This window comes from Sturnira hondurensis, unplaced genomic scaffold (genome assembly GCF_014824575.4).
Source record: "Sturnira hondurensis isolate 20B ecotype Veracruz unplaced genomic scaffold, ASM1482457v3 Scaffold0005563, whole genome shotgun sequence".
Lineage (NCBI taxonomy): Eukaryota > Metazoa > Chordata > Mammalia > Chiroptera > Phyllostomidae > Sturnira > Sturnira hondurensis.
Window position 1 is genome coordinate 4,356,287 of NW_028078194.1, and position 22,285 is coordinate 4,378,571.

At 35.6% G+C, this 22,285-nt stretch overlaps 1 protein-coding gene across 4 annotated transcripts in view; it reads left to right on the forward strand.

Annotated features, from left to right (window-relative positions):
- Positions 1 to 22,285, forward strand: part of EXOC6 (exocyst complex component 6) — a 173,590-nt gene that overhangs the window by 53,436 nt on the left and 97,869 nt on the right. For all 4 annotated transcript variants that reach the window (XM_037047367.1, XM_037047364.1, XM_037047365.1 and 1 more), the window contains 8 exons: positions 1,480 to 1,684; positions 2,580 to 2,732; positions 5,386 to 5,454; positions 5,530 to 5,613; positions 12,487 to 12,533; positions 12,649 to 12,769; positions 14,302 to 14,373; positions 19,443 to 19,540. In XM_037047367.1, coding sequence (XP_036903262.1) covers positions 1,480 to 1,684; positions 2,580 to 2,732; positions 5,386 to 5,454; positions 5,530 to 5,613; positions 12,487 to 12,533; positions 12,649 to 12,769; positions 14,302 to 14,373; positions 19,443 to 19,540 — 849 coding nt within the window. The remainder of the gene's footprint in view (positions 1 to 1,479; positions 1,685 to 2,579; positions 2,733 to 5,385; positions 5,455 to 5,529; positions 5,614 to 12,486; positions 12,534 to 12,648; positions 12,770 to 14,301; positions 14,374 to 19,442; positions 19,541 to 22,285) is intronic.

Consider the following 22,285-nt stretch of genomic DNA (forward strand, 5'->3'; position numbering starts at 1 on the left):
CCATTTGCAAAATATACTCTGAGAATATATAAGCTAAAGAGCCAATAAGTATCCTTAAATAGTTTTGCAACTTTCTGTATTTTCACTTTATTTGTATATAGCTTGTTTTTTTTAAGGTAGTACCTTATCTCATTTTGATATCCAGTTCACAGGAAAGGCATAGAATATTATTTGGTACATTTAAAAAGTTCCTACTTGTAAGGATTTTGATGATGAATATTATTGTAGGATATTCACAGTTTTGGAAAGTCAGAGTCCTACTCTCAGTTACAGTATCTTGACCAAATTATATACCCTTTCTCTTTGTTTCATTTTCTCATTTATAGGTTAATAGTGATATTTGCCATAGACATCTGCCTCCTAGACATCTAGAGAAAATTGAAGTGTGTCTGTGAAATTATTGATGTATGTCAGTTATTCCAGGGCACAAACTGTACTTCACTAGTTGCTGAATACCCAGCCTGTCACCGGTGCCTAATGTATAATAGGCACTCAGTAAATATTTGTTGAAATGAAGAAGAAAGCACTCTATCTGTTTTATTCTGTCTTTTGTGACATTATTAAAATTTTAATGTTATTTCTAATTATCTTAAACCGTTTAAAGCAATTTTTTAAAGTTTTTTAAAGTGTATTTTGTTTTCAATTAAATCTGTGCCTTGTATTTTTTTGATGATGATGGTTTGTGGATGGGAGAAGTATCATGAAATTACATATCAAATAACTATCAGGGGTATCCAACCTTTTGGTGTTTCTGGGCTGCATTGGAAGAAGAATTGTCTTGGGGCACACCTTAGATACGGAAACACTAGTGAAAACTAATGAGCAAAAAAAAGGTTTTATGTAAATGTATGATTTTCTGTTGGGCCTCATTTTATAGCCATCCTGGGCCACATGCAGCCCATAAGCCACAGGAAGGACACCCCTGACATACGTATGTATGTATGTATGTATTTAAAAGATTTTATTTATTTATTTTTAGAAAGAGGGGAAGGGAGGGAGAAAAGAGGGACAGAAACATCAGTGTGCAAGAAAAACATCGGTTGGTTGCCTTTCTCGTGCCCCCAACTAGGCACCTGGCCTGCAACCCAGGCATGTGCTCTAACTGGGAATCAAACTGGTGACCTTTTGGTTTGCAGGCCCGCGCTCAGTCCACTGAGCCACCACAACCCGGGCTAAATATTCTAATTTTAAAACTTGGAATTATTATACAGTTAAGTATTGTGGTGACTGTGGTAATGCTTGTGATGTTAGAGATTTAGATGAAGTGAAATAAAGTTGTATGGTAGTGTAAACCATGAATTTTCAGCTTGCAGCTTGTTCATATGTTTTATAGTTTGTGCTTAGGAAATAGAAATAAATGCTGTTTTACCTGTAACTATGACCTTTTTGATGGGAATGTTGGACTGATTTATTATTTGTAATTACTTGTAAAATTAATGTCATAAGAACTTTATAGAGTTGTCTTTTAATTTCTCACAGGTATTATTCTGCTCTAAAAACCATGGAACAATTAGAGAATGTATATTTTCCCCGGGTTAGCCAATACCGGTTTTGTCAGCTAATGATAGAAAATCTTCCTAAACTTCGTGAGGATATTAAAGAAATATCCATGTCTGATCTCAAAGACTTTTTGGAAAGCATTAGAAAACATTCTGATAAAATCGGTGAAACAGCGATGAAACAGGTGAGATTAAAAAGGAGAATTTTAATTTAACGTTATTCAATAATTTAGGTTATAGAATATATTCAAAGTTTACTTTCTTTACTTCTGTAAAATGCTTATTTTTGTTTAGTTTTACCCTTTTCTTATCTTTCCTGATCCTTGTTTAGGATGGATTTCATCAGTGTTTTCTTTTGATTTACAGTTATTCCTATTTAACTTGACTCACCCCCAATTCCTTGGCAGTGTTCCCCAACTATATAGTATTATATTAATACTGTATATTAACTTATGCCAGCAGTGAAATTTGGTATAAAATTAACTGAAAGGTGGCAGCTCTTTTATGCTAAGGTTCTAAGTTGCTCTCTTTTTTAAATTGAAAGTATTATTTGAATTAACAACTCCTGTAGCTCAGTAATAAAAATACAAACAATGGGAAAAGATTTGGCAGTTATAAAGTTAATGTACCTACCTTTTGAGTCAGCATTTCCTCTCCTAGATATTCGCCAATGAGAAGTGAAAATGTGTCCTCATGGTGTTCGTAGTAGCTTTGTTCACAGTTGGCTAAAAACTGGAAACAACTCAATGAACATCAAAAGGAGAATGGATAAACAAATTGTGCTATATTCATAAAATGGAATATTACTTGGCAATAAAAGGAATGAATGACTAATATGTGTGACAACATATATAAGTCTCCTAGCCATTTGGCTTAGTCTTTTAAATAAAGTTATACATCCCTGCAAAACTGTTCAAAACAAGAAGAGAAAGGGCACAGATCACAAATAAAAAATGGGATATTACTCCAGATCCTATACCCACAAATGGTAAAAATATAAAAAACTATGAATGAATGCTTGAACTGACTTAGACCATAATAAATTTTAAAATAATTTGAATTTTTCTTTTTTCAAAATAGGCACAACAGCAGAAAACCTTCAATGTTTCTCTCCCAAAGCAAAATAATGTAAAATTTGGGAAGAATGTGTATATAAAGGATAGAATTCCAGAAGAAAGGAATGAAATTGTATTGAAACATACATTTGAGGAAGAGGATGAGAACGAAGAGGAGGTGATGGGAATTAGTTTCTCTCTTTCTACCTTCCTTTCTTTCCATGAATTTTTTCTTTTAAGTTGTAATGTACATCTGTGTGGTTCTCATTCTTACCATGTGCAAATTGAATTTCTGTGTATTAGTAAGTTATGAGATATTAGGGCAATCGAATCGTCTGAAATATTAGACAGCATAATTGATGGATAAACAAGAATTATTGTAGTTTAGCCCTGGCTGGTGTAGCTCAGTGGATCGAGCGCAGGCCTGTGAACCACACGATTGCGGTTCAATTCCCAGTCAGGGCACATGCCTGGGTTGCGCGCCAGTTCCCAGCAGGGGACACACGAGAGGCAACCAAACATTGATATTTCTCTCCTTCTCTTCCCCTCTAAAGATAAATAAATAAAATTAAATTTTAAAAAAGAAATATTGTAGTTTATATTTTAAATCAATAGTAGTTGAACTTAGTTCTGCCAAAATTAGCAGCAAAAGTGTAAATCTAATGATTTTTTTGGAGTGATCACTTATATTTTAATTATTTGTGGTAAACATTTAATATGATGGCTTGACCTTGAATTTAGACTAATTTTAGATAGCCTACCTTTTTAAAAAATTACTGCTGAGATACTACAAAATAATTCTAACATTAAAGTTTTGTATTTCTTAAAAATGTTTTAATAAATTTAAAAACCTTGAAGTTCCCCTTAAATATCCCCGTTCTTTCACCCACCGTATCTAGATTCATCTCTAGTCCTATTGCTTCTTTTATTCTCTCCGTGAAATCTTCTGTTGAGCCTGCTTATCTTTTTCTTTGAATTATTTTGAATTTAGTGAAGACCATAAAGACCCTGTTTATTCCCAATTGTTTATAAGTTTTTGCCTTGTCAGTGAGATGTTAAATTCTTTTTAAGGACTTAATTGGGGCATAGTAAGAATTTTTAACTGATTTATGAAAGGAACTCTATCAGTACGTGCCCATGGCCTCCTCTGTGGTTGGGAGAACAGTATAATATGTATATATCTGCTGTGTACCTGAGGCTGCGTGAGACTCTGGGTGTTCCTGGACTTAATCCTGATAAACTCGGTGTAAACTGCAATTATCATTAAGTCGGAAATACATGTAATGCACTTCGCCTACCAAACATTACAGCTTAGTCTAGCCTACGTTAGTGCCTAGAACCCTTACTTAGTCTACAGTTGGGTGAAATCATCTAACACACACTCTGTTTTATAATAAAGTGTTGAATATCTCATGTCATTTGTAATGCATATTGCTTTCACATCATGGTAAAGTCGAGTCACATAAGTCAGGGACAGTCTGTATATGAATTTATGTCTGTGTGTATATATGTATATGTGTGTGTGTGTACATGTACATATATATGCATATGCAGCAGATGTCTGATATTTAATAAATACAGACAGATGAACAACATTAGAAAGTTTAAGGTCTCTTTTTTGAATAAAGATTTTATTTATTTATTTTCAGAGAGAGGGTAAGGGAGGCAGAAAAAGATGGAGAGAAACATTGATATGCAAGAGATACATCAATGGGTTGCCTCTTGCATGCCCCCAACTTGGGACCTGGCCTGCTGCCCCAGCATGTGCCCTGACTGGGCATCAAACCAGTGACCTTTTGGTTCACAGGCCCATACTCAATCGGCTGAGCCACATCAGGGGCTAATGTCTTTCTAATATGGAATTAGTGTGTTTTGATTAGTTTCTTGAAATTAAATAAATATTTTTGAAATCTAACCTTTGTTTTTCTTAATCAATATTTAGAGAATCTCTATTTTCTTCTCCCTTGATATTCAGAATGGTGAAAATAGACCAGTTAGTGTTCTTGCCTGAATTTTTCGTAGTCTGTTTTGTATACCTTTAACTGCTCGAGCATTACCATCATCCTCACTGCCTCAGTGCCTGCTCCATACGCTAAGCAAATTTGGTTGCTCCCCTGTTTTTACAGATCTGATTTACTATTACTACATTTTGTTTCTATCATTTTCTCTAATAAGTAACACTGTAATAAATATAATTTGGCCCAGTCTGGGGACTCATGAGCGTAGAAATGTGTTCTTTTGAAAAGAGTTTATTTCTCAAGTTTGAGAAACTTCATACTACTCTATGTCATCAACTTTGAGGTACAATTTTTAAAATATTGCAGCATTTCAGTTGGGATACATCTTAAATTGATGATGTCATAGTTTCAAGAGGTAGTGTTTTTCCCTTCTTAGTGTTTTATAAAATAATAGTGATTATGTCTTCAATTTGATGAAATAGTGGTGAATCCTACGAGTTAGCTGTAGAAGAGAAGGAACTTTGTCTATAGCTATACCTTAAATCCATGCACCATCTTTACTAAAAGCAATAATGATTGTATCCATGTATCTATAGAAATTTTCTGGTAAGCTACCAAGCATGTTGAAGACGTAGAGTCTTGGCTTTATTACCTAATAATCTGCAGCAGCTAGTGAGAATAATTATGTAAAGAGTGAACTACTGAACAATTGCCAAGACAATATAGAAGAGGTGTTACATTTACATTGTATGCTTTTTATAGGGGATATATGTTATAACATGTTTATGAATTTCCTTGTCTATCTTTAACTGTTATTCAACCGTGGACTTGTAGTTTGACCTCTGATTTTTAAAAAATGGTGTTATTTTTCAGGTCTTAACTGTTCAGGACCTGGTTGATTTTTCTCCAGTTTATCGATGTTTGCACATTTATTCTGTTTTGGTAAGTATTTTGTATGTGAGTCTGTGTGTGTGTTTCTGTGTGTGTGTTTTCATTACTTTGCTGATTTTATTTTAGGGTGATGAGGAAACATTTCAAAATTATTACCGAAAACAAAGAAAGAAACAAGCAAGACTGGTATTGCAACCGCAGTCAAATATGGTAAGTATATCAAAGTTTTGAATTGGTTATGTTGTCACCTTTTATTCCCTTCCTCAGAGCTTGCATCACTATTCATTCAACTATAAATATTTATTGAACACCTACTATTTCCAATAATTGGTTTAGGTGCTGATGGTACAGCAGTGAACAAAATGAATAAGTCCCTTCTCTCATGAGCTTACATTCTACTGGGGAAGATAGACAGTAAACAAATAAAATAGACAATGAATAAATAAAAAGATAAATATTTGAAGTGTCAGGGAGCGGTTATTAGTTTCTGATAAAGTGTTGGATTCTGTATCTTGATTAATTAATGATGCTGGACAAAACTTTTTTGTAAAATTTTAAATACTTTCTAAATGCCCTAAAAACTGGTAAGAATGTATAGTCAGGATAAAAATTTAGTGACTATGGAACTGTTCTATGTATTGGTTTTGGTGATAGTTATATGACCAGTTGTGTTTATGAAAACTCATAGTGCATGAAAAAGAGAGTTTTACTAAGTATATAATTTATACCTCAGTAGATCTGACTATAAAACAAACAGAACAAGAATACCTAGATGAAGGCAGAAATTGAGATAAGTTTCATAGAGCACTGGATGTAGCTTTTATCCTAGGAACGTGTGCTGAATGGGAAAACAAGAGCTCCGAGGACTTGGAGATACAGAGGGCCCAGTCCAGAGCCACCCAGAATCAGTGGTTAGAGATTGTCTCCCCTGTAAAGAGAGTAGAGACTCCAATTAATTATAACCCCATTATTAGGATGACCTGGATATAAAAATCACCTAACAAAACCCCTCTGTTCCTTCTGCCAAATACACTGAGGAAATTGCCCATCTCAAATTTTGATACTGAGTGAACAAGGAAAGAAGTATCTCTGAGAATTCATAACAGTTCCACACGTGTGTGCAATCCAGACTTACTCTAGTTCGACAGTCACAAAATCTCAAGTTGAAAATTTAAAGTGGTTCCATGCTGATACTGCCTCCAGGTGCCAGTAGAAGCAAATGCAGATGTTCTTTGAACCTTCCTACCAGAGTTAAATAATATCCATAGTTAAAGTTTCAAGGAAAATTAGCAATTTACAACAAAAATGATTACCAAACAATTGAGAATCATTAGAAATATTGGTAATAGAAATGAATTCTCAAAGATTTTCAACATTTGAACTATTACCCATGGAATATAAAATAACACTAGTTAAAGTATTTTAAGAAATAAAAGGCAAACTTGCTGATATAATTACAGAATAATAAACTATAAAGAATGGCCAAAATATGAGAAGAAAAATCAAGTAGAATATCTAGAAATTAAAGATAAAATAACCAACATTAAAATTTTTGTGATAGGCGTAACAGTGGATGAATTCTCTTAAGTGATCTGAAGAAATTATCTGGACAGCATCACAGAGAAACAAAATTATAAAACTACAGAAAAGCAAGGGTATACAGAGACAAGTTCTAACATATTTCTAGTTGGAATTGCAGAAAAAGAGAGCAAATGGGACAGAGGAGTATTTGAGGACACAATGGCTGAGAACTTTCTAGGACAGATGAGAAACAGAAACTTATAGAATCAAGCCCAATGAATCCCAAGTAGGTTTAATAAAAAGGGATGTACTCTTAAAGACCTTAGGATAAAACTTCAGAACACCAGAGAGAGAGAAAACAGAAAACCTGAAAAAGATTATCAGCTGACTTGATTGATTGACATTTATTGAATACTTCAACCCAAAGCAGCAGATTACTACTCATGCTTTTCAATTAGACTTGCAAAGTTCACCGAGATAGATCATATTCTGGGCTATAACATGAATCTCAACAATTATAACAGACTTGAAATCATACAAAATATGTCTTCTGATCACAATAGAATTAAATTATCTATATGTAAGAAAAGAATAAAACAATAAAGGATTTTTTATTTTTTAAATATATTTTATTGATTATGCTATTACAGTTGCCCCATTCCCCCCCTCCATTCCTCTCCACCCTGTACACCCTCTCCCACCCACATTTCCCCCCTTTAGTTCATGTCCATGTGTCTTAAGTTCTTTGGCTTTTACATTTCCCATACTATTCTTGCCCTACCCCTGTCTATTTTCTCCTCACCCTCTATGCTACTTATTCTCTGTACCTTTCCCCCCTCCTCCTTCTCCTACTCTCCTATTGCTAACCCTCCATGTGATCTCCATTTCTGTGGTTCTGTTACTGTTCTAGTGTTTGCTTAGTTGGTTTTTGTTTTAAGTGTGGTTGTTAATAACTGTGAGTTTGCTGTCATTTTACTGTACGTGTTTTTTATCTTCTTTTTCTTAGATAAGTCCCTTTAACATTTCATATAATAAGGGCTCAGTGATGATGAACTCCCTCAACTTGACCTTATCTGGGAAGCACTTTATCTACCCTTCCATTCTAAATGAAAGCTTTGCTGGATAGAGCAATCTTGGATGTAGGTCCTTGTCTTTCATGGCTTGGAATACTTCTTCTCAGCCCTTTCTTGCCTGTAGGGTCTCTTTTGAGAAATCAGCTGACAGTTTGATGGGTACTCCTTTGTAGGTGACTGTCCCCTTATCTCTTGCTGCTTCTAGAAGTCTCTCCTTCATTTTAATCTTACCTAATGTAATTATGATGTGCCTTGGTGTGTTCCTTCTTGGGTCCAACTTCTTTGGGACTCTCTGAGCTTCCTTGATTTCCTGGAAGTCTATTTTCTTTGCCAGACTGGGGAAGTTCTCCTTTATTATTTGTTCAAATAAGTTTTCCACTCGTGGCTGTTTCTTTCCCCCTTCTGGTACCCCTATAATTCAGATGTTGGAACGTTTAAAGATGTCCTGGAGGTTCCTAAGCCTCTCCTCATTTTTTTGAATTCTTGTTTCTTCCTTCTTTTCTGTTTGGTTGTTTTCTTTCTTCCTTCTGGTCCACTCCATTGATTTTAGTCCCAGTTTCTTTTCCATCACTATTGGTTCCCTGTGCATTTCCCTTCATTTCACTTAGTGTAGCCTTCATTTTTTCATCTAATTTGTGACTAAAATCAACCAGTTCTGTGAGCATCCTGATCACCAGTGTTTTGAACTGTGCATCTGATAGGTTGGCTATCTCTTGGTCAGTTAGATGTATTGGCTCTGGGGATTTGATCTGTTCTTTTGTTTGAGCCATTTTTTTTTGATCTGGTCGCAACTGTTGCGTATGAGGGGGCAGAGCCTTAGTTGTTCACCAGGGCAGGGCAACACAAGTCGCTGGGTTGTGATGCTATGTGTAGGGGCAGGGTCCAATAGGGAACAATGGTGCTTTGCTCTGCTCTCTGTTGCGCCTCAGTCCCTTCCACTGCTTCCCCCAAGCAAGCTGGGCCTTTCTAGTGCTAATTCCCATGTGGGTGGGTTTGTGTGTGTTTTAGGATCCTGTGGGTCTCTCCAAGGAACTCTCCTGTGAGGCTGGGAGTCTCTCCCTGCGCATCAACCCCCACAGGTATTTTCAGTCAGTGTTTTGAGGCTTTATTTCCTGGCGCTAGGACCCTGGGTTGTGCCATCTGTCTCACTCCCCAGTTATCTGTGTGCTAATGACTGACCTCTGCCCAGTCAGCCAGCTACCTTGCGCACAATGCCCTGCTTCTCAATTGCTGCCTCACTGGGTCTGCCCATTGCCACCCCACACCTGGGGTCTGCCAGCTGCCACCTGGGTCATCCTGGTGCCATCTTGCATGCCTGGGGTGCCTTGCATGCCCGGTATCACCACTGCCTGTGCCACAGCCCCTCTCCACTTGACTACCCGACTCCGCTTTTCCACCCGACTCCACCCCGCCTACCAGTCTGGATGAATGTGTCTGTTTTAACTCCTTAGTTGTTGGACTTCCATACAGTTCAATTTTCTGTCAGTTTTGGTTGTTATTTTGTTTCTAAATTGTTGTTGTCCTTATCTTGGTTGTTCCAGGAGGCACAGTGTGTCTACCTACGTTTCCATCTTGGCCAGGCAGTCAGTATTTTCTTAGTTATGGATACAATAAAGTGTGAACCATAAAAGAAAGAAGTTGATAAGTTGAACATCAAGATGAAAAACTTCTCTTCAAAAGGCATTGTCAAGAAATGACAAGGGAGGATATACTTGCAAAACTCACGTCTAGCAAAGGGCTTGTAGCCAGAGAATATAAAGAAGTTGTGTAATGAAATAATTAAAAACAACTAATAGATAAAAGAGTCAAATAGACATTTTACCAAAGATATACACATGAAAAATGTTCAGTGTCATTGTTCATTAGGAAAATGCAAATTAAAACCACAATGAGATACTATTGCATATTCGCTAGAATGGCTGGAGTTAAAAAGATTGATAATAGCAAGTATTGATGAGGATGTGTAGCAACTGGAACTCTCATGCACTTCTGGTGGGTATAAAAATTACAGTGACACTTTGAAAAATAACTAGTCGCTTTGTTAAAATCTTAAGCTTGTGCTTATCACATGACCCAGCAGCCCAGTTCCTGGGTTTTGACCCACACGAGACGTATGTGTATCTACACACAGTGGCTTATATGTGAATATTTATACTAGTTTTATTCATAAATGACAAAAACTGGAAACCTCTCAAATGTTTATAAACTAGTGAATAGATAAACGAATTGTTGTACATTCATATGATGAAGTGCTAATCAGCAATGGAAAAGGAACTGGTATGTACCATGACAAGGATAAATATCTAAAGTATTTAGATACCACAAAGGTATATATAGTATAATTTGTTACATTACATTTTTGAAAAGCCAAAAATATGAGACAGAATGAGATCAGTGGCCAAGGCCTGAAATTGGGCAAATGATTCATTTCAAAGGGGCACTAGGGATCTTTATTATGAGAAAGAAATATGTTCCGTATTTTGACACAAACATTTACATTTGGACTCTACATGTAAAAAGTGTTAATTTTACTATATGTAAATTAAACCTCAATAAACTTGACTTTAAAAACAAGAGAAGACCTTGAAAATACCTAAAGAGAAGAAATTATTTTCAGATAAACAAAACAATAGAATGTTTTCAGTGCCAAAGGAAAATAACTGTCAACTTAGCATTCTATATCCAGTAAAAAAGGGCAAAGATAGACATGTCCAGACAAAAAGAAGAGAGTTTGCTACTGAGACGCCCTTCCCAAGGAAGTTCTAAAAAAGGGGGATCTGCTTCCGGCAAAAGGAAAGGGGTCCCAAATGGAAGCTGTGAGATGCTAGAAGGAATGCATATAAAGGCAAGTGTAAATAAGTGGATAAATCTATGTTGAGTGTAGGAAATAATAAGATATTACGGACTTTAAAATAAGATAGAATTAAACACATAAGAATAGTATAAATATTAGAATGAGATGGAATTTAATGAAATGAAACTATTCTATAGTTTAATTGTCCAGAAGAGTAAAACTATTGATTAATTTTAGAGTTTGGTTAATTAAGTAGGCATTATGTAATTTCTGGAATAACCACTAAAAAGAGTAGAAACAGAGTGCATACTTTCATATAATACATAAAAGCTAGGATGATAAACTAAATATTCATGCCTTAGGGTTAAGAAATGGTAAATTAATCTATAAGTACTGATAGTGTTGACTCAAAATATTTAAAGGAAAATTGCCATAACCAAAAGGATAGAAAAATTCATATGCATAGTGGATATGCATACATTTTAAGTGTCTCAATATCTTACAAACCAAACAGAATATCCGTAAGAGAACAGGATATGCTTAATAGGCTTGATCTAATGGACTACATAGAATGCTGTTTCACCCACTGTAGAAACATATTCTTTTAAGCACAAATGGAATATTATAAAATGTAAATAACAAGTACATATCAAGAAATATAAGATGTCTCATGTCACACAGAGTATGTCCTCTGATCATAGTATTCTTTTTTGTATCTCGTATTTTTTTATATTACTTTTTAGTCCCCTTTTACCTCCCTCCCCCCAGCAATCACCACAGGGTTGTGATCATAGTACTTGTTTCTTTAAGAAGATTTTTTGTTTATTTATTTTCAGAGACAGGGAAGGGAAGGAGAAAAAGAGGGAGAACCACATCAATGTGTGGTTGCCTCTTACATGCCTCCTACTGGGGACCTGGCCCACAACCCAGGCATGTGCCCTGACTAAGAATCGAACTGGCGACGCATTGGTTCACAGCTCATGCTCAATCCACTGAGCTACACCAGCCAGGGCTGATCATACTATTCTTAAATCAAAAAGTAGTGATAATTCTTCTCCACCTGGAAAAAACCCAGATGTTTGAAAATTTTGATCACCCTTATAAAATATATAAATAACATTTGAACTTAATTGAAATAATGAAGTATTTCCTGTAATAGCCCTTTATGAATGAAATTCTAATGATCAAATATTTTCCTATATACCTGTTATTAAAATTATAAACAATATGCAATTATAGACTATTTGTAAAGAATGTGACATTGTGAATCAGATGAAAAGTCATTGGAAGGTTTTAGCAGAAGGTATATGATCTTATTACTATTTGAGAAGTATCGGTCTGGCAGCTGTCTGGAGAATAGACTCTGTGGAGCAAGCCTAAAGCTGGGAGCACTAGGTAGGACAATGGTGTAGTAGCTTAAGTGAGAGATGCTGGTGGCTTGAGTTAATTGTTGGAGTCAGGGGGTCCTAAAGTCATATTTACTTTTTAATTTGCTTATTGTCTGTCTTTAAAATGCAAGTTTCATGAGGATAAGGACCTTTTGTTATTAACCAGTACATCCCCTGGTGCCTTAAAAATGTATGCAGCATATAGTAGGCTCTCAATAAATATTTGTTAATAAATGTAGTGACTTGGAACTTACTTTTATGTTACTGGTATGTATTGGTTTAAATGATTTTTATTTTTCATTTAAAGCATGAAACAGTTGATGGCTATAGAAGATATTTCACTCAAATTGTAGGGTATGTATCTAATATGGAAATAAATATTTTTATATTCTGTCAAATGTCAGAACTAATCATTTTCTATTTGTGTTTTAATTTTTTGAAATGTTACATTGGTAATTGCTGGTTTTAGGTTCTTTGTGGTCGAAGATCACATACTACATGTGACCCAAGGATTGGTAACCAGGGCATATACTGACGAACTCTGGAACATGGCCCTCTCAAAGATAATTGCTGTCCTTAGAGCTCATTCAGTAAGTCAGACAATTTGTGTTACTAAACGTTCAATTTAGTTACACTAAGAACTTCTGAGATGTATATTGTCAGAGGAAATCTGTATTTCCATCATTCTGCATATTTCTGGTAACTGCTCAGATTTGGAAGTAGTAATGTCAGGCTTTTGTTTGGTAATATTGGCTGTGATTTTGTAACTGACTGGAGCTTCCCAAGACACATTTGGTCCAGCATTATAGAAAATGAAGAATTAATCTGCTCTCATTAGTCTCAACTGACCTCTTCATTAGGTTAGTGAAAAACACCATGAATAAAGGGTATTTAATTATTCCAAACTCTTTGCTTCCAAAATAAGCTCCATTAAAACTCAGTAGATCTTGTTTGTCTATGTTCATAATTTGTTTGCAGTAATACAATTATGGATTTCTTTAAAATATGCAATGTCAAAAATTGAACTCATTTGAATAATAAACCTTTAAGTAATGAGAGGCTTTTTAAAGAATGAAAGTAAAATGATCAAGTATTTGCGTAATATGCCTCTTGTGGAAATAATAAATATATTAGTGTTATAACAAGACAGCTGAAATTAATGATTGCTCAGTGTAGACTTTTATTTAAGACAATTTTAGTAGTTTGCCTTCAGTAAAATTTCTTCATAAAGTTTTGTAATCTTTATAATTTTATTATTGAGAGTAGAGAATGAAAATTAAATTAAAGGATTAGTATCTTATATTATGATTATAAATATACTACATTTTTATTTACTAGGAGTGTAGATTCTTGATACACTATTTATCCAGTGAACTAATTCTCCTAACATATTAATAAATAGCAGTACATTTTTATCATGATTTATATTCAGACCAGTTCTGAATATGTAAATCTAAAGTATGCTTCCTATTAATTCTGTGACATTAAATATGAAGTAATAATACATTAAATGCAACATATTACACTCAAAGTCTTATTAAATACTGTTAAGGGACAGCAAATTTTGCTATTCTTTTGAAATTAATTATTTTGGTGAATTACTAAGAAAATATTTAAGTTGTCTTTCTTATATTGGAAAAATTTGTGTCTCTTATAAGAGAATAAATATGTAATTGAAAATTAAAAACATGTAGTCTATATATATATATAAGACATTTTTTTCAGTTAAAATAACTAGTAGAAATATATATGCTATTTTTGCTTTATATGCATCATTTATATGCTATTTATATGCTATCATTTATAATAGCATAGTTTTACGCTGTTATATGCATCATTGCTTTAACCAGAGTTTAGTGTGTGGAAATTTTAGGAAAAATTTCTTTAATTTAATACAGGTATTTTAGATATATCATTTTATGATCTTTTGCTTAGAATTTTGTTAGAGGAAGCCAGCTGTGGATCTAAATAGTAACCAAGATTTAAAGTTTATTGTAAGTCTGAGGGATTAAAGGAAGAAATTTCAGGGTTTATTTCTTAGTTTTTTAACTTAATGACTGGTTTTTGTCTGTTTCCACTCCTATATCTACCCTGTCTATTCCTCCCCACCCTCACCCCCTAGTCTTACTGTACTGATCCTGATCTTGTTTTGGAGCTGAAGAATCTCATTGTAATATTTGCAGATACTTTGCAGGTGGGTGGTACTCTAATGTTCAATTCATGGCTATTTTAAGTACTTAAAAAATGATAAAATGATAGACTATACTCACTTAATTTATTGTAGATTAATGGTAGTAAATCAGTAGTCACCAAATGTTTGCTCATGTATATATCAGTATCCCTCTATTACCCAGTATTTTTCAGACCACTTCCTTTCTGACTATGAAGCTTGGACAGAGCTCATGGAATATTACCATCTTTTTGAGTATAGGTCACTCAGAATAGATGCAGTATTTTTGTAGTTAAAAAATGGTGCAGTGGAAAGATCTCTGAACTAGAAATTAGAAGATACAAGGTCTGCTGTGGAACAGTGATCGTGGGCCCTGGAAGTCACACAGATCCTGAGTTTCTGTTCTCCCTCTGCTGTTGGCTAATTGTATGTCTGCAAGTTTTCTAAACTTTAGACCCTCATTTGTGAAAATAGACTTATTACTAGTTTTCAGAATTGTTTTAAGTTTTAAATGTGATAATAATTAGGAAAACATATAGCTTGAAAGTTGTATTTTCTCAGTTACGTCCTAACTTCAGATATACTATGACTGTGAGCAAATCTCTTTACTTCTTTGAGACTTCGTTTTTTTAAAAAAAAATAAGATTAAAACCAAGTTATCTGAAAACTCACTGTCTTTGTGATTTTCAGTATCAAATTTTTAAGCTTTACCTTCCTCCTTTGTCACAGATAACAGGTTGTTTTCATGCTTAAATTTATGGGATTTTTAAGGTGGAAATAATGTTTTGTGAAATACAGAGCAGCATTTTCCAAAGTGTGGTAATAGATGTTACTTATTTTTTAATTATATTTTAGTGATTATGCTATTACAATTGTCCCAATTTTCCCCCTTTGCTCCCTTCCCCCCAGCACCCCTAAATCTCCACACCATTGTTCATATCCATAGGTCATGTGTATGTTTTTTGGCTACTCCATTTCCTACACTGTATTTTTATCCCCATGGCTATTCTGTAACTACCTATTTATACTTCTTAATCCCCTCAATTTCATCTCACTCCCTCACATCCCCCTCCCATCTGGCAATCATCAAGATGCTCTCCATATGCATGATTCAGTCTCTGTTTTTCTTTTTGTTTGCTTAGTTTGTTTTTAAGATTCAGTTGTTGATAGAGATGTATTTATTGCCATTCTATGGTTCATAGTTTTAATCTTTTTCTTAAATAGTCTCTTTAACATTTCGTAAAATAATGGTTTGGTGATGATGAACTCCTTTAGTTTTCTCTTGTCTGCGAAGCTCTTTATCTGTCACTGGATTCTAAATGATATCTGTGCTGAATAGAGCAATCTTGGCTGTGGTTTCTTTCTTTTCATGACTTTGAATACTTCTCTCCATCCCCTTCTTGCCTGCAAGTGTTCTTTGGAGATATCAGCTGACAGTCTTATGGGAAGTCCCCTGTAGGTAACTAATTGCTTTTCTCTTGCTGCTTTTAAGAATCTCTCTTTAACTTTAACCTTTGGCATTTTAATTGTGATGTGTCTTGGACTGGGCTTCTTTGTGTCCATCTTGTTTGGGACCCTCCATGCTTCCTGGACTTGCATGTCTTTTTCCTTCACCAAATTAGGGAAGGTGAAGGAAAATAATTATTTTATTATTATTTCAAGTAGATTTCCCATTTCTTGCTCTCTCTTCTCCTTTAGGCACACCTGTGATGTGAATGTTGGAACACCTGAAATTGTCCCAGAGGCTGCTTACACTATCCTCATTTTTTAAATTCTTTTTTCTTCTTGTTCTGATTGGTTGTTCACTTTCTTATGTTCAATATCATTGATTTGAGTCTCAGCTTCATCCACTCTACTGTTGATTCCCTGTAAATTTTTCTTTATTTTAATCAGCGTACCCTTCATTTCTGACTGAATTTCTTTTTATGCTGTTGAGGTCCTCACTAAGTTTCTTGAAACTCATCATAAAGCAGTGTTTTGAACTCTGCATCTAATAGATTGCTTATCTCCATTTTGTTTAGTTCTTTTGCTGGAGTTTTGATCTGTTCTTTCATTTGGGTCAGTTTCTTTGTCTCCTAATTTTGGCAGCCTCCTGTTTATTTCTATGTACTAGGTAGAGCAGCTATGACTCCATGTCTTGGTGGTGTGACCTAATGTAGTAGGTGTTCTGTAGGGTCCAGTGGCACAGCCTCCCTTATCACCTATGTTAGATACATGAGATGTGCCCTTTGTGCGGGCTGAGTACAACTTCCTCTTGTAGTTCAACCTTGTATGCTGGTGGCAGGTCACTGGGAGGGATTTACCAAGGCCAGTCAGCTGCAAAGATCGTCTGTGACCACTGACTACCAACTGTCGCCATTCATGGAGGATCTGTTGTGCAGGGCAGTGTGGTGGTGCTCCGCTGTGGTCTTTAGTTGTCCAGGCCCTGGGGTTTTCTGGGGTTTCCTGGGATTTCCAGAGCAGGCCCTGGTCAGCCCCAACCTGTGTTTTGACCAGGGCCACCATGCCTGAGCTATAAAGCAATCTGTGTTGGCTGCCACTTGTGCTGGGCTTTGAGAATCTCAGGCAAAACCATGGTGTGAACCTAGGCTGGCTGCTTCTAACGCTGCTACTTGGCAAGCGATAGGGAGACTGGTGGCTCACTGAGGCCAACTGTTGTTTGTTTGAGAGGATTTAGGAAGTTGGGAAGCATGAACCAAGACCAGCTATTCATATGACAAAGCTGCTGTTACCAGCTATGATTTGGGTGGGATGGAGTCTCAGAGGATCTCCAGGGCAGGGTAAACAGTGGTAGCCAGGTTGATGGAGTCTCAGATATGACACCTGCCTGCTGGCTTTGTGGCTGTGTGTGGGGAGGGTTTAGAAAAGGGCCAATGGCCCTGCCTGCCTTTTTGTCTGGAAGAAAGCTGTCCCCCAGCTCTCTCCTTGATGCCAGAAATTTCAGTTCCTCCCTGTGTGTCACTGGTGCCTTTCACTATGCTACCCTCGTGCTGAAGCTCAGAGGGAGTGAGTCTGAGTAAGTTCATGTGTGAGTTCTTTAAGGGAAACTGCTTGGGACTCCAGAAGTTTCTTCAACTGGCTCAATCCTCGCTGGTTTTGCAGCCAGAAGTTATGGGAACTTGTCTTCCTGGCACTGGCACTGTGGGCTGGGAGACTTGTTGTTGGGCTGAGACTCCTCACTCCAGAGGAGTGTATAATTTAGCATGTGTCAACTATAGATAGAGATGTGATGGGGTAAGGATGAGACTAGTCAAGCAATTTGATGGTGTTAGAAGCTGTAGAATATGGGTGTGAGCAAAGAAGGGCAATAGTGGTACTGACACTGGTAAGGTAGATTGACCAGGTTGTAGCAGATCTTGTGGGACTTTAGTGAGCCTGCTGTAGTTTTTAACCATTTGCACTTTTAAATGATAATTTTGAGGGTCTAGTCAATAGATTGAGTTGAACGAGACAGGTGGTTGGAATTTCAGAGATATTAAAGAACTGCAATATTAAATAAAGCAGTGGCACTGGGAATATTTCTGGAAGAAAGAAAGATAGTAAATGATGGTGAAGAATGATCAATTTGAAAGGTTTGTAAAAGGTAAAAGAATTTGATGACTGATTAGGTGGTTCTGTGAGGGGGCATTTAGATGATTTAACAATTTTTTTCCTGATAAAGTGTATTGATGATAGGACTACTAACAGATAGGAAATAAGAAAAACAGTTGATTTAGAAAGACAGGAGATAAGTTAACTCTAATGTGCGTGCTGGCAAAAGGACTAGGGATGTCTAACAGGTGTTAGAATTAAATTACTGGAATTTACAGAGGTATGGCCGGAGATCCAGATTCAGGACAATAGAGAGAACATGGTGTTTGAAGTCAATAGACTTGAGAGGGCCCTGGAAAATTAGAAGAAAGGATTGAAAGATTGAGATAGGAGAAAAAAGAAAACAGGATTATTTACAGATAAAAGGAGAACAAGGAGAGAGAGTGGTGTTATAGAGTTCAAAGCAGAAGAGTTACAAGAAAGAGAGGTGTGGTAGAGTGAGAGATCATTGAATTTTATATTTGGGAGATAGTCTGTATTGTTGAGAGCAGTTTCAGTAAAGGAAAAGGGCCTGGAGTTTGGTTGTTTTAGGGTTCGAGTATGAAAGGAGTAACAAGAGAGTCAGCTGGAAGGGCACAGAAAACTGAGGGGGGGCTTTTTTTTCTTTTGTTGTTGTTGGTTTAAAGATGGGAGGCAATTTAGCTTATTAGCCTAGAGAAAGGAGCTGTGGGAGTTAAAGACACATTAGAGTGAATAGGCAGGTCCTTGAATGGTTCTTAACAGGGTGAGATGAGGTGTAAACCCCGACAGCTCTGCAAGGTGAGTAAAAATGTTTGGTCCTGATATGGGTAAGATTTCAGTGAATTTGGAGTTGGAAATTGAAATATGTAAATTTTTCTATACAAAAAAGTCGATCTTAAATTGAAGGTGCAAAAAGAAGCCAGCATGTTTTAGACAGAATATATTCCCTTTTATTCTTGAATCCTATTTAGATACCATTTTTGAAGACACAGTTATGTAGATCATTTTTTTGAACCTTCGCACCAGTTCTGACTTCTGATACTTTTAAAGGCTAATAAAGAAATCCAAAGTGATTAAAATTATTCCAGCTTCATAAAACTTTCTAGACACTTTTTAAAATGTGTTTTTCATAAGATTTCTAAAAAATATTTTATGTATTCATTTTTAGAGAGCAGGGAAGAGAAGGAGAAAGAGAAGGAGAGAAATATCAATGTGTGGTTGCCTCTAGTGTGCCCGGTATTGGGGAGCTGGCCTGCAACCCAGGCATGTGCCCAGACTGGGAATTGAATTGTCAACCCTTTGGTTTGCAGCCCACACTCAAGCCACTGAGCTACACCAGCTGGGGTGTCTAGACACTTTCTTACCCAATGCAAACTAGTAGAAAGTCAAAGGATTTTTTCATACTGTTGGAATGGCATATAATGTGATATGTGATATAGTTAGTTCACTTTTGAACAGTTCTCCAGTATTACTAATATTTTAAAAGTGAATATTTTTATTTATTTGATTGTTTATCTGCTTTTTTTATGTGTGTGTTTTAGGGTTATGGCTTTCCGGTGAACCGACTTTTTGACCTTTTATTTGAAATAAGAGATCAATACAATGAAACACTGCTTAAGAAATGGGCTGCAGTTTTCAGGTTAGTCTAAGCCATCGTGCCTTAATGTGGTGAAAAGTTTGTCAGATTGTAAAGTAATTGATTTTGTATTTAGCAATAAAAATGCTTATAATTCTTATTGTGGTAAAATATGTATAACATAAAATTTACCATTTTATCCTTTTAAGAATGTACAGTTTAGTGACATTAAGTACATTTAGGTTGTAACCATCACCACTATCCTTCTCCAAAACTTTTGCCTCTGAAATTCTATTCCAATTAAACAATAACTCCCCGTTCTCTTCTTCTAGCCCCTGGAAATCACCATTCCACTTTGACTCCATGAAGTTGACTACTCTGGGTACCTCATATAAGTGGGATCATACATATTTAAATGCATATTTGTATTTTTTTGTGCTTGGATTAGATCACTTCACATGATGTCTTTAAGGTTTATTTGTTTTGTAGCAAGTGTCAGAATTTCATTTTTTTAAAGGATGAATAATATCCTATTATATGTATATAACACATTTTATTTATTGTTGATCTGTCTATGGATATTTGAGTTGTTTCCACCTTTTGGCTATTGTGAATAATGATGCTATAAACATTAGTATACAAGTATTTGTCTGAGTCCCTGTTTTCAATTCTTTTGGGTATATATGCAGAAGTGGAATTGCTGGCTTATGTGTAAATGTATGTTTAATATTTTGAGGAATTGCCATATTGTTTTTCACAGTGGCTGCACCACTGATAAATAATTTTTAAATGCACTACTTTTAGTTCTAATCTCTGTAGTATGTATTCCCAGTAAATGATTAGGTAGAAGGCTGTAAGTATTGAAACATATTTAGTATTAGAAATGTACCGCTTTTAAATTTTGTTTGAAAAAATTGCAATATTTTACAAATACCATAATTAAATTAACATCTTAAAGCATCTAATTAGGAGAATTACTTTTGCTTTACTCACTTCCCTGTAGGGCATAGACAAAGTATTTTAATATCTGTGCAATTTTCTGTTGCCATGAAAAGAGAAATCTGCTCCTTCCTTTTCAAATTCTGGAAAATTTTTCTCCCTCCAGCCCCCCTCCGGCCCCCCTCCGGCCCTCCTCCGGCCCTCTGTCCCTGCCTTCTTTCCTTCCTTCCTTTCAAGAAAAAGTCAATCTTGAGATCGTAGATTTAGGTTATCCATAATATGATACAAGTAATGTGACAGTAATATTTGATGAGAATGAAATAGAAAATATGTTAAGTGATTTAACACCAGCTTGGCATTTACCCCATCAATTTTCAAAACTGTGGAGGGCTGACCTTCTGAATATTGTGACAAAAGTCTTTCTTTTTAAAATACATAAATGATTCACAAGGTGATACACCTCTATTAAAACCAACTAAATAAATCCTTATTTAAGCTTTTTGTATTAACATTTCTTAGGAGCAAAATTATTGGGATGTTGTCCCAAATGGATAATTGACAGTCTTGATGAGTCATGTGGAAGTGTCAACAATTTTTGATATTTAGTATTTTAGAAATAGATGTAGTGCTTTTTGCCCTGGCTGGTGTAGCTCAGTGCATTGAGCACGGGCCTGCGAACTACACAATCACAGTTTGATTCCCAGTCAGGGCACATGCCTGGGTTGCAGGCCAGTTCCCAGCAGGGGACTCACAAGAGGCAACCATGCATTGATGTTTCTCTCCTTCTCTCCTTCCCTTCCCCTCTAAGGATAAATAAATAAAATCTTTAAAAAAAGAAATAGATGTAGTGCTTTTTAATGGGGTAGTAATCTATAACATATATGCTATGATATAATGTGATGATACAATAACTTTGTATGTAATCTTTATATATATAAAATCTTTACTTACAAAGTTGACATTATTAACTTGCCCTTTTCAGAAGAGTGTTTATTTACATTTTCACAATTGTTGACAGATTTCTACAGATTTCTAGTCAGCTATTCTCTCTTATCTACATAAGACTTCTAGTAGTGAGATTGCTCCCCCAATATGGGAGAAACTATGAAGTACTGTTTTGTCTCAGGGAGAGATAAGATTAACATCATCCATTGTAATTGTTGGGAGAACAAATGACAGCATGTGAATTGTGGTATATAATTCACAAAGACATTTTGACTTCTTTCATTATCCTTCTAGATCATTGTTTTACTTAGATTGTTAGAAGTAGCAGAATTTAATGTCTTCTTATCCCTTACCTGTTTCTTCAAAGATTTTACAGGTAGTGAATTGACAACCTGACAATTAAATGGGTAAAAAGTAAAAGTTATCATCAGTACTAAGTAATTAAAACTTGGCTATTTTCATGATAGAATTTATAATCTGACTACTATATCATAGTTTGTTTATCTGTGTGTAGTTCTTTCCAACTATATTGTGAGCACCTGTGTTTTTTTTTTAATTTTTTAATTTAATTATTTTTCAAGTACAGTTTTCTGTCTATTATTCCCATCCCATCCCACCCCCCATCCTCCCCCCTCCCTCCCACTTCCACCCTTCTCAGTTGTTGTCCATGTATCCTTTATATAGGTTCCTGTAAATTCCTCCCCTATTTCCCCTGAAATTCCCTCCCCTCTCCCCTCTGGTCACTGTCAGCCTGTTCTCTATTTCAGTGTCTTTGGTTATATTTTGCTTGCTTGTTTGTTTTGTTGTTTAGCTTCCTGTTAGAGGTGAGATCATATGGTATTTGTCCTTCAACACCTGGCTTATTTCACTCAGCATAATGCTTTCCAGTTCCATCCATGTTGTTGCAAAAGGTAGGAGCTCCTT